The 12,788-nt window shown below is 35.8% G+C and overlaps 1 protein-coding gene across 1 annotated transcript in view; it reads left to right on the top strand.

The window, feature by feature from the left end:
- The first annotated feature begins 7,228 nt into the window (after window positions 1-7,228).
- LOC108684683 (serine/threonine-protein kinase 17B-like) overlaps window positions 7,229-12,788 on the top strand; it is a 121,457-nt gene continuing 115,897 nt past the window's right edge. Inside the window, exon 1 of the mRNA XM_018189136.1 lies at window positions 7,229-8,016. Coding sequence (XP_018044625.1) covers window positions 7,883-8,016 — 134 coding nt within the window. The 5' untranslated portion in view covers window positions 7,229-7,882. The remainder of the gene's footprint in view (window positions 8,017-12,788) is intronic.

Below are 12,788 nucleotides of genomic sequence, written 5' to 3'. Positions count from 1 at the left end.
AGAAATGGAATTCCGAGGAATATTCCGGATGCAACGGAGGAACGTTTATCGATCATTCCGCATCGGATATCTTCGCGCGCGCGTCGACGTTCCCGATAGAATCATGATGATTTCATAACGAAGAATTCGATATTTGAGTTCCTAAAAAATTTGTTGAGAAATTAATATCGTAGAATTAATATCGTTGAAATTTGCCACCAGAACCTACAACATCGAGCCGATCGAATTCTTTCTTTGTATCGATATTTTTATTCATGAAATGAAATATCGCTCCTTTATTTCAGAAGTGACATGAAAAATATCAAGTTTAAGATAAAGGAAATTATTCTTTAGCACAGAAATTATTAACTAATCAAATAATATCGGAAAAAAGAAGATATTCTTAGTATAATCAAATGTTATTTTGTCGACATTTGAGGATTTTTTTTTATTAAATCAAATTCATTTATTTTGATGTAGATGTAGAGTAATGTTTACTTAACTCATACACGTGTGGGGGAGGGGATACAAATTTAATGTATCATTACACATATGCAACGTCCTTCCACAAGTTTAATGATAAAGTAATTTAGTAATTAATTACAAAAATGAGTCCTGCCCGAAGGACTGTCAGAACAGCGTATCTATATATTAGGTGTAGTAAAAAGAAATCCATTATTTTTGCATAAAATTGAATGGAAAAATAATGGATTTCTTTTTACTACACCTAATATTTTGCGGCTGGACAACTCCGCGCGGATCGCGACGTTAAAGCGATGGGGTGAAGGCCTTTGACCCAATCATACACGATCGGGTGATTTCCCGGTAGCCAATCCTCGCGATTTAGGGAGCTCGCGCATCGGTTACTATTACGACGGAATTTTCCTATTGCAACAGATTCGTGCGAGAAATTTCTTTTTAGAACATTCTTTTTAGAACGACAATCAAATGCGCGTTTATAACGCAAATATGCCTACACGTGGTATAATAATTCGAAAATCACGTTGTTTAAAATAATTTTTTTATTAATTGTATTACTTTTGAAATAAGGGAGCGATACACACACACATACACACTCACTCACTCACTCACTCACTCACTCACTCACTCACTCACACTCACTCACTCACTCACACACATATAAAATTTATTAAAATAATATGTTTATTAAAATAACTCGCAGGTATGAAAAATAATGCTACATAAAAAGTCGATCATATATGGTACACAAAGATGAAGACTGATAAAACAAAAATATATGTGTATTAAAAATATATTTTATACACGTATAATTCTTATATACAAAATATATTGTTATATCGTTTGTTCTCGCGTATCTATTATTGTCAACGAGATTTCGAATGTCGTTGAAACTCTCATATGGTGAGGATCTTATGAGATTCCTTTTCACGTTATCCCTATTTATTATCCTTGCGTTTTGTGAGGCCAAACTGCGTCGCGCAGAGAGTTCCGCGTATCGCAAGATTATCGGATATCGGCAATATCAGTATGCAAAAATCCGAGAAGACCCAAGAAATACCAGGTACGCGGAAAAGAAACGGCGACGCAACTTGCGTTAACTTGCCGCGAGAGGAAGACGCCGCGCGAGATGAGTTATGGTCCAATTAAATCTCCGCGTCCGACATCCACCGTCTCTCTCTCACTGATAAACATTAACTGACTAATGTCTACATTTAATATACTGACGGTGGTATCTTGTAACGAAACTTAGCACGCCCCAGTAACGTCATTAGAAATATTACTTCCTTGTCGACACGCCACGAGCTCGAAATAGTTTCCTTCCCGCACGTACATTAAACACACAGTTAAATGCAGGGTTGAAGTTAATTATCTCGTGATGCGCCAATGTTAACAGTTAACGCTAATGGACTCGGATATCCGTGATCATGTCGCTACGATGGTTGCAAAACAAAAATCTAGTTTTTTAATCATTAAGAAAAAAAGAACGAGTTTATTCTAATTTATTTCAAAGAGCATTTCTTTTCTCTATAGACTGATAAAATTTGAAAACGATTGCTTTAATGATTATTCTGTTATCTTTTCAATCAGATGAACAAAATCCTTTTTAATTTCCAATAAATAATGATATTTAATAGAACTTTTGAAATTCAAACAACAGAAATTTAGAGCAAATAAGAATAATAAACGCAGTAATTAGTTGCCAAAAATGAACAATGTAAAATATATTTACAGCTTAGTTACATCCACTAGAAGACGATCGGATTTCGGTCTATTCAAGCCATTATTGGTAATATCAGTAATAATTGATTCTTAAGTTAATATATTTTCGATCAAAGACGTAGAACATATGTAGACTGCGCCATACGTGTGTAAAATTGGTCGAAAAAATGAAAGAGGTAGAAAGACAGTCTCTATCTCTTTCTATTTAATTAATTATTTAAAATTCCTTTTTACGAGAAACGTTTTGAAGATTTTAAATTACGATTATTTTTTTCCGACAGTTGCGACTAGTCTATTAGGTATACAAGGCCACAACGTTTTTTCCTCGAAATAGTTCTTTCGAGTCAATTTCGTTTTTCGAGCCGCTTCTTTTGTGTCAGGCATTCACTTTCTCTTGACGTTCTGATTCATTTGATTGTTCTTCGGATCATTGACAGTTTTGACTTGCAGTCAATTCCAATTGTGAACACCAATTACTTTCATAGTTCAAATTGATTGTTAAATATTCCGAACAAATTTCAATTTTAATCATTTTTAATTTTAAAATGAAAACTATTTATCATACAATGTTAATATAGTGTGAGAAGCAGATAAATAATAAAATTGAGAAATAAAACAGGATAGGTTGAAGAAAAGAAATCAGATATTTATTTAAATCTGTTTTGCATTTTCTACCTGCGTGCTGCCGTTTTTAACGACCTTAAGTTTATTAATCTTTCGTATTTTTATAGCCTTTAACAATATATAATATTTTTATCTATTAACTTTAAAATTAATAAATACAAAAGTAAAAAGTAATATTAGTTTGTACTTGACCTTCTCATTGAAAAGGAGTCAAATTCAAAATCTTGAAACGTTTGCAGTTAACTTTGTTGATAAATACATTCTAATTGTTTACGAATTATATTTTATCTACTTATAAATATATTCTTTACACATTAATTACCGCGAGCTCTTATAATTTACTTATATTTAAAAAATAAAGGATCGATTTTTTTATTTCTTGGCATAGTAAGCTGCTCCTTTGAGACGTTCTCAACGCCGACTCTATACTTAAGCAAAATAATCTTAAAACAGAAAAACGAGAATGTAGATAGTCGAGTTGTATATTTTTCTTCTTCTTGTGTCGGCAAATTTTGTTGCGTGCGTCAGATGCCGATGCTAGAAAACTTGCATGAACGCATTCGGGACGATAGACCACGATGTACGATGAATCACCTGCGTCGTTGTCGTCGTCACCGCCTCTTGGAATCTTTCCGGATGTATAAGATGAAAGGAAGACTCGAGGAGCGAGACGTAAGAACGAAAGAGTAGGACGTCGCATTTTTTAATCGTTATGAACGCGATATTGCGACACGTTGCGATTGGCCAACGAAATACAAACGGCAACTGCCGATATCTGCATCATCTACCGACATATAATACATATACATATGTTACTGCAGCATTCTTTCGCTTTTTCCTTGTTCGTTCTGACCTATATATGATCTATATATACACGCGCGTGCAGTTTACCGAATGCGAATGTGTATAAAGTGTGACGAATGTGTATACACGAGGACATAAGTGCCTTAATGCATAAAGTTACACGTATTATACATATAGAAGCACATACAACACGCGTACTTCCCGTCTAAATGTTCGCGCATCATGTGCGCGACTGTCGGTTATTCAAAATATTTTATTGCACTATTACTGTCTATATTACTTTTATTGCTGCATTATTAACTCTTCGTCGGCTGTGAGAAATTTTGCATTTGCAGTCAGCAACCTGGGTCTTTGAGCTTTAATACAGATTTTTATATTATTTCGGATTATACAAAACCCTCTGAACAAAAATTGTGCATACTTTTGAAACTTCTAACGAGTTTTTACTATCATAGAGGTTGGATTGTATTTCATTTATTTTTTTATAGATTTAATTAATTTATCTGTTAGAATTTATAATCAAAATCGACTCTTCAAAATACAACTTGATCGAGTTAATTCTCTTTAGTATAGATATTGTGTGTGTGTGTGTGTGTGTGTGTGTGTGTGTGTGTGTGTATAATTATAAAAGTGAATTCTTATTTTTTTGTTTTATTCTTGTTCTATAGCATCGTTATATTTTATTTGTTAAACTACGAAAAGTTAGTTACTGCTTCGAAACAGCATTCTCGAATAATCAGTAATGATGAGCGAATAATTAGGCAAGGAGCACGCGCTCCAAATATCTTCCGATACGCGATACAATTCATGTTTTGAGCCATTTACGATTCGACATGCATGTAACTCCGTTGTACGGAGCCCGAGGCGTTCAAGAAGTTCACTTCATTGACTGTCTGACGTGACGAGAACGGAGAAGATTTATCTCTATGGGACACACCGAAATTCCTGCCCCGAATTCTGTTTAAACATTGCAGGCCATTTTTCATCTACATTGCGTACTTGAACTCTTCAGCTCGCATTTGAATTACTATTGCGTTGTGTATCGATGCGTGCATCAAAACGTGTATGCTCAAGGCACTGTGTATTCTTGTTTATGCTATTACTCTCGACGAAAGCGAGAGAAAAGGAAAAAATACATGCGTAACTGTAACGAGCGTAATGCGATCCATCTATCAATCCCTCTTGATTTTCAACTCGTCCTGCCTACACAATACAAAGTCGAAAATCAGGTCACAAGACGTCTTACAAGACATCTAAAAGACGTAGCGATATTCATAGTCAGTCCTTATTTACAACACTTAAGATGCTAATATAGCCCTCTGTTTGACTTAAGATTGTACTTAATTAAAGTAATCTCAAATATAAGAATTAATTATAAATCCGACCTTAAAGATATCGTTGTGACAATTGTCTAAAAGTCGTTTTAAAGACACTTTAAGTCTAAATATAGGTAGCAGAAAGAGGTAATGAATTTCAAGAATCTGCGTATTATAATATAGTGCAGATTAGGTAAATCCGTTTCCGTAAATCTATTCCTGTTTCCCCTTATTATCTGCATTAGGCTTAAGATGCACCCTATTCTTATTATCTGCGCTTTTCATTGTACATTATAATCCAATTTTAGACTTTGCTGAGTTGGATCTGTTTATGTCGTTTGCACTTATTACACTCAGAATTTTTATTTTTTTTTCTCTTCAACATCCAAGTACATATTTACTTTGTTTAAAGTGTAAAAATTTCAAAAGATTTCAAACAACGCGAATAAAGTTTTTGTGTTATTTGGGATTGCTATTGCGTTGTCTAGATTCGAATAGCCAACTCCATGAGTATATACATACAATGTTGTCGTAGACAACACAAACGTAGAACGGTCATCCGATCGAGAACGCCTGATTTATTTAATCATTGAAAGCCTTAAGTAGCGGCTTATTAAAAGGATCTATAATGTACACAAGTCATAATCGCAGCACATACTTGTCCCTCCTTTTCTGTCCCTCCCGCTTCTTCCACTGTTGCTTCCTTCCGCACATCGTGGTGCTAGTCTTTCGCTGCAAAACCGATAAATTATGCATTCCATTATTCATGTTCGCTCGCCGTAATCATGTACGGTGGTTGACAAGATCCTGTCATGCTTTACAGGCCTCCTGGCTTCGCGTTTGTTTGCTACTCTGAGAAGTAAGGAGGACCGTTTACGGCAGTGAGACTGCAAGCTATTCAATTTACCGGCTCTGAATACAGCCGAGCTTTAAGGATATAGGAGTCCGAAGGATATACGAAAGGAGTGAGAGAGAGAAAGGGGGGGGTAGAGAGAGAGAGAGAGAGAGAGAGAGAGAGAGAGAGAGAGAGAGAGAGAGAGAGAGAAGAGGAGATATGCTCGTCTAGTCAAGACTGTGCGTAAAATTCGAAAGGCCAAAGAAGAGATGCCGGAAAGCGATAAATTATTTATGAGCCACACTTGAGAGACTATCGCACAAAGTTTCGCGCTTGTCCTGTTGCACGCGCGCGCATATTCAATGAACTTTGAAATGTTAGATATTAACGATGTAAAATAGAACGGAAAAAAAATTATCGTGACGCCTGTGGCTGCATGAGCTGTTAAATCGATATAACGCGCGCAACTATCTTTTAATTCAAACGATTCGAATGAAGTTTGCCGCTTACAACTTGTTAGAACAGAAATATAGTGTTTGAACGCAACAACAACCGGATACGTTCTCTACCTTTTTGATGTATGCATGTTTATCAATATTTTAAAAATAATAACGACGTGCGTGTATTTATCTGATCAATTATTATTCTTGAATGCGCGAAATAATTGGAAGAAGCCGTAGAAATTAAAAAATTGTATGTAATAATTTAAAAAGTTTATGTTGAATTTAATATATTTCACTTATCCATTCTTTTTGTGTTAATTTAATACAAGATGAATATATCGATAGTAACACAAATATTATAAAAATTATTGTAAAAATTATTTATCAACATAATTGCTAATATTTATCTTTTTTCATTTCTTAGAATTTATGTTAAACTATTTTCTAATATTTAATATTTTTATATATGTAGAATTAATATACATATTTTAATAAACTATTTTATATATAATCAAGTATTAAATAGTTTATTCAATTATGTATATTAATTGCACAGATAAAACTTGTATAGTTATCATCTATATATTTTTATTATCTACGTCTTTTTCTTTAACAATGAATGTAGACATAACGGAAAAAAAAAGAAAAAGAAGCAGAAATCGGCCATAAATCGATGACGAAAAAAATTCTATACGAGCAGGTTTTCTTTCTGTTTTGCTAAAGTCAGGTATGTATATAACTAACGTTCGACTTAGTTATGTGCGTAGGAGTGGAAATGAGAGGAATCCGGGAACATTAATACGTCGCCTAAAGGTTTTGAATCCGAAGTTCATGCTCTAGGCGAGATTTCGAGAGTGAGTAGGAAGTAAACGGGCGGCGCGTTCGAATCGTACCGTTCGGCTGCGCTCGGCGGCGCTCGGCGAACTTCGCGCGTCACGTGACTGCTCCCACTCCACTCGCCCCCTCTACTCGGCCAGTCGGCTCGGCCGTACCAGCGGGCAGTGACGCAGTAGTGGGGACGCGAGCGGCAGGGCAGGCAGATGCAATTGTCGGTGGATCGTCGGAACGTTTGGATGAGCGCGTGGTAAAGGATTTGAGTCAGGGATTAGAAGCGTGTGCCTCGGCTGTCGCGATCCGGTACGTAGCCTAAAAGCGGAAACGGCGAGTGCTCGACGTACGTTTCTCCGATTCGCGCCCCCCGAAGTTCGTTACGAAGAGAAGCGATTTCTGAAAGTGTTCCGCGAGTGTGAGCACGGCGCGCGGACAACTTCACGCGGTAGACGCGTGAGCGGCAGTGCTCGCTGGACGATTCGAATTTTGTGCGTTCAAGTCGTCGAGAGTCGATCCGCATCCTGTCTCGCATCCTGAAATGTGTGTTGCGGTCGTGACGTTCATCACGCGCGATAGCGACGCGATATTTCGTCCTCCGTGGCAACGTTGACGGAAACGAGCGCGCCCCGTGCGCGCGCTCGCTTGCTCTCGTCCACCACGATCGCGATCGAAGAAGATCGATTGCGAGTGACAGAGAAGAACGCCTTGAGAAAGAATAAACAAAGACATTCTATCAGTGACGCTATCAGTGTGTGCGCCGAATTTTGGGATTTTGTGCTACGTTGAACGGAGACTTCGTGGAGTTTCGGTGTTTCCTTTTTGTGTGATCGCCAACGGCAGCAACGGCCATGACCGCGGACAGCCTGTTCGAGACTACCAGCATCCCGGGGCATCTCGCTCCCACGCCCGAGAGACTGGAGAGACTTCTCTCGAAACAGACCCTCGAGGAGCTCTACGAGGTCGAGGAACAGCCTTTCGCACGGTAAGCCACGACTCGAAACACGCGGCTTCATCTCTCTCTCTCTCTCTCTCTCTCTCTCTCTCTCTCTCTCCTTCCTTCGCCTCTCTATTCTCTTGATCACGCTCCACTCTCTTTTTCCCCTCTTCGCTTCCCCCCGCCAGGTTGTCTTTGTCTTCGCGTAACCTAACGAGGCTAGGCTGTTTCCGACCTACCGCGACTCCGGTGACCTCCCGAGGTCGAGCTTAACCTCTTCTATGCGCTCGATGTCTATCAATATTTACGCTTGAGTCGATTGCCATAATGAACGCCGATAGAGAATGAACGTTTTGTTATCGTGACATTTGATAGGCTATCCTACCTGTGTATTGTGCGAGCACAAGTGTGGCTTTCTGTCAAATTCCACATAAGAAAATTTGTTTAACGGCTATTTTACGATTTACACTGAAAAAAGTTTGGTAATAATTATATAAATGTTGAATGTAATAATGCCAGTTAAATGTTCGGTTAATATTAATAAAAAATTATTTAAATATTTTGTAACTATTTGATAATTATTATCGTATGGTATTTGATTATATTATTATGTCTGTTAAAACTTATATTGAATATTTAAAAAAGAATATTAAAAAAGAAATTTTGTGATATTATCAAACATTTGATTGAAATTATTTCATTCAACATTTGGCAGCAATTACAAGAGTTTTTTTCAGTATATATTTGGATTCTTATCTGTCGTTAGTGAAATAATTTATCAGAGAAGACACCACGAAAATTATAAAAGTCAATATTAACATTATTTTTTGAAATTCTTTTTTGATAAATACTTTTGTAGAGATATTAAATGTAGAGTCATGATGTAATAAGATAAAAGATAAGATGAATAAAAAGGAATATATATTCTCACAAATGATTTTAGGAAGAATTTTATGAAAATTTAATAGAATTGAATACAGTTTGGAAAGATTAATATAATTAACAATTAATATAGTTAATATAAATCATAATTATATACAAATGTCGCAAATATGGAAAATTACAAATATTACTGTAAAATAGAATAATTTTGATCCAAATTTGATGCCCAATTAATATTCATATTATATAAATTAGGACATAAGATATTTTAAAAATATCTTAAAATACCTTATTCTGGATGTTTAGACATTTTTTTTAAATTTGAACCAAAGTTATTCGGACTGGATCAAATTTTAAGGAGTATAGAAAATCGATCATAGATATAGATGTGAAATAGGAAGAGTGATAAAGAGAAAAAATATATTTGTTACACAACAAAAGCGCCATTTTCCAGAAAATGAGTTTGGATTTTTTAAATTATTAAAATATATCTATATATATTTTTTTTTCATGAAATTATTAATCAGAGATTCATGCAAAGTGAATCAGCAAAATTCATAGAAAATAAATGTTAAATTCATAATAACAAATTATGCTCAATTTGAGTTATTTCATTTCTATTAATCACTACTGATATTAATTTATAACTAAAACAATGGAGTAAAACAATTCAACCAAGAAACTGTATTAAATTTGACTCAAATTTAATTTGTTACTTACTAAGTTTATGCATTAAAATGGACATTGTTACTTTCGAAACTAACTATACAATTCTAAAAATACTATTGAATTGATTCCTATATGGAAGTTAAAAATAATAAAATATTATTTAACTCAACGGAATAGGTTACCATTATTCTTTTGATACTTGACATTGTAGATCAATTTTCGATTGCATCCCATCTTTGATTTACTCTATTTTAGTGAAGCAAGAAGTATGATAAAAAACAAGATCTCGCTGAAAAAAAAATACAGTTTACAAAGGATTCTTGCGCGTAAGAAGTCTTCTGTTTCTCACATTATATAAATTATCCGATCGTGTGCGCGAGAAAAGGTGACGCGATTTGATGCTATTGTGCGAGAGCGTACGATCTATCATTAAAGGTGATAAATACGTGCAAGGTAATGCGAGATGCGGGTAATTAGTATCTCGTGACACGCGCGTGTTTCAATGCGATTACTCGTGATTTTAATGAAAGTGCGAGCGCAAAAGATTTTTGAAATACATGTATATCGTATCGCGCACGTATGTAGCATATAACAAAAGAATATAACGATAAGGCGTATTATGTCTTGAAGATAATTCGAATGGTATAAAGTACAGATTAACTTTAGCACGCAACAAATTATCAATTCAATTATCAGTATCATAAGATATCGTTTTAATAGCTTATTTACGCGCGATTTAAGCGCGTCTTGCACATCGCGAGGGGTTAATAGAATTCGATAATGTACGAACCAATTATATTACTTTTAACGCGATTAATTGCGAAACAAAAATTATGAGGGTTATCTTGAGAATATTAAATTAATTTATAAGATTTTCGCTTTACGGGAGACAGAGACGAGCGAGGTTTTATCGTCACTAAATTTTGCGTCGTATTTACGTCCGCATTTAATCGTCGTATTAAAGTCGCATAATTGCATAACAGGTGTGTTATAAAAAAAAAATTCGCGCCTTTTCAGTTTACCTTTAATTAATTTTTCGCAGATTTCCTTGCATAATCGGGCTTATGTAATTGCGTTAAATAATGCGTCGACGGAAACGCGCTCGTTATGGAACCATTTCACACGTGTCTACGATTTTTTAGTGATCTACCGCGGAGAATACTAATGCAACCTTTTCTTGCTGTAGATCATTACACACAACAAGAAAGTAACAGCTTCTAAACATATATATCTATTCTCGTCCACAATATTTTATCACCGTTTATGCTAAATTTTCTTCAAAAAGATAAGAATTATTTGACTATATACAACCATAGCGAGATATATGAAGCTTTTAATGTATTTACGTATTACGTGTATGAGAACAAAACGACGTGTGTGACTTTCATGAGAACATCAAAAGAAGGAGAAAGAGGATGATGGACGAGCGTAATGAGAGAGATGGAGTTGCGTGATATATGTAACTTTAATATGATTGCGCGAGTTTTAATGGACTTTGCGTTAGGTATTCAACGGTTCCGGCGACAAAAAATTTCACTAAATTATTTTCTTTCGGACGACAATGACATGGATTTTTCTTTAAAGGGATTACTAAATTGAAGAAGATTGAAGTTTAATGGAATTGTTGTTTTATTAATTAAATGAGACTTTACATACACGTAAACATGTGACATCGATGCAATAATTTTCGTATTCTAAATCTGAATCAGTGGATAGATACAGATAGTCACTAATTATTCAGTGGCATACTTGGTGCTGGTAATCAGTGAAGTTCAATTAAAAAAGGAAGAATGTTTGAGCATTATTTAATTAAACATTTGCATATTAATTTTAATTTTCTAATATCATATTCATTGAATTTATGCACACTAAAACAAGATTAATTAGATCACACAGCAAAGATCAGCCAGTTAGGTTAAGGATCTCACATTTCATTCATTGATTATCAGTGGCATACTTGGCACTGATATTAGATTACCCACTGATTCAGATTTAGAGAGTAAAGTTTAAGTAAAGTATCGCGTTTAATTGATAAAACAGATGGCTTTAGGATCCCTTTAAGTCGAGCTTTAAGCCAAAACCGTACACCCATCGGCGTCAATCATTTTCGTTTGCTGAGCAGGGCCCCGGGCCATCTTTATCTCGGCCCTGGAGCCCTCTTCGTGAAAGAAAGTGCTCCCACTGCGAGATCGAGGTCGAGACTTGGTTCTTCTCGTGTCGATACACTCTTTTACGACCTCGCTTGGAAGGGACTCCCGCTGCTCTCTTCTCGAAGCCGTTGCGGAAAAGAACGAGAGAAGGAGAACTGTTCAAAACGATCTCTTTCCGAAACTATGCAAGGTCGTTCAGGGCCCACCACAGTTCACATGGCATGCACGCAGAAGCTGCGTGTGAATGGTTGCATTTAAAGGAAATGGGTCCGGGGAGAAATTCTGGAATGTGGCATCCATATGTCTGATTCAAACGTACGGTTTCCCACAATTCTCTATAACGATGATGCTTTCAAATTCATGACAAACAACAAATTGCTTACAGTTGCTTGCGGCCATGCACGACATAGGTAAGATTATCCAGTTTACAATAGATCTGTTCGTTTTAGTTCAACTTCTTGTGCAGTTTATTTTTTCTCTCCAATGTGGAAAAAAAAGAGAAAAGATCGTGCAGAAAAGTTAATTAAAAAAAGAAGCAGGTCTAATGCGATACTTTAGAAAGCTATCGATATCGATTACGAAGGAAGAATGGAATGTTTTAATTGCGCAAATATGCAAAGGGAAACGAGACCGATATCATAGCATTGAAAATAAGTAAGAAACTTATCTGCGTGTAGAAATTCAATACAGCGTTACATTGTTTTCTTTGACCATTTGGGTAAGTAATAAACGTCTGTTGATCGTGTTGGGTTATCGATGCAGCCTCTGGCGAGATTGCGAGCTGAAAAATCGCGTCGAGCGAAAGCGCAGAAAAAATTCCGGCGTTTAAGATTAATCGCGATAACGCTAATTAACGATTAACTGGCCGCGCGTATAAATCTCTTACATGCCGCACCAAGCTGTTGGAAATTTAACTATCGTAAATTCTCGATGAACTTTAACGCGTCACGTAGATATAATATCCGATAATTGCTAAACTGGGTAGTTGCTAAACATTTTATCTGCAGCTTATATTACGTCGGTAAATAAATTTCTGCGAATTAGGAGAGATTCTTCAGCTATCTCGGCTCTAATATATTTCTCTCCTGAGATAAATACTTTCGATATACGTGTTTTATA

The sequence above is a fragment of the Atta colombica genome, unplaced genomic scaffold (genome assembly GCF_001594045.1).
Source record: "Atta colombica isolate Treedump-2 unplaced genomic scaffold, Acol1.0 scaffold137, whole genome shotgun sequence".
NCBI lineage: Eukaryota > Metazoa > Arthropoda > Insecta > Hymenoptera > Formicidae > Atta > Atta colombica.
The sequence above is the reverse complement of the archived record's forward strand: the minus strand, read 5'-3'. Positions and strand labels throughout refer to the sequence as shown.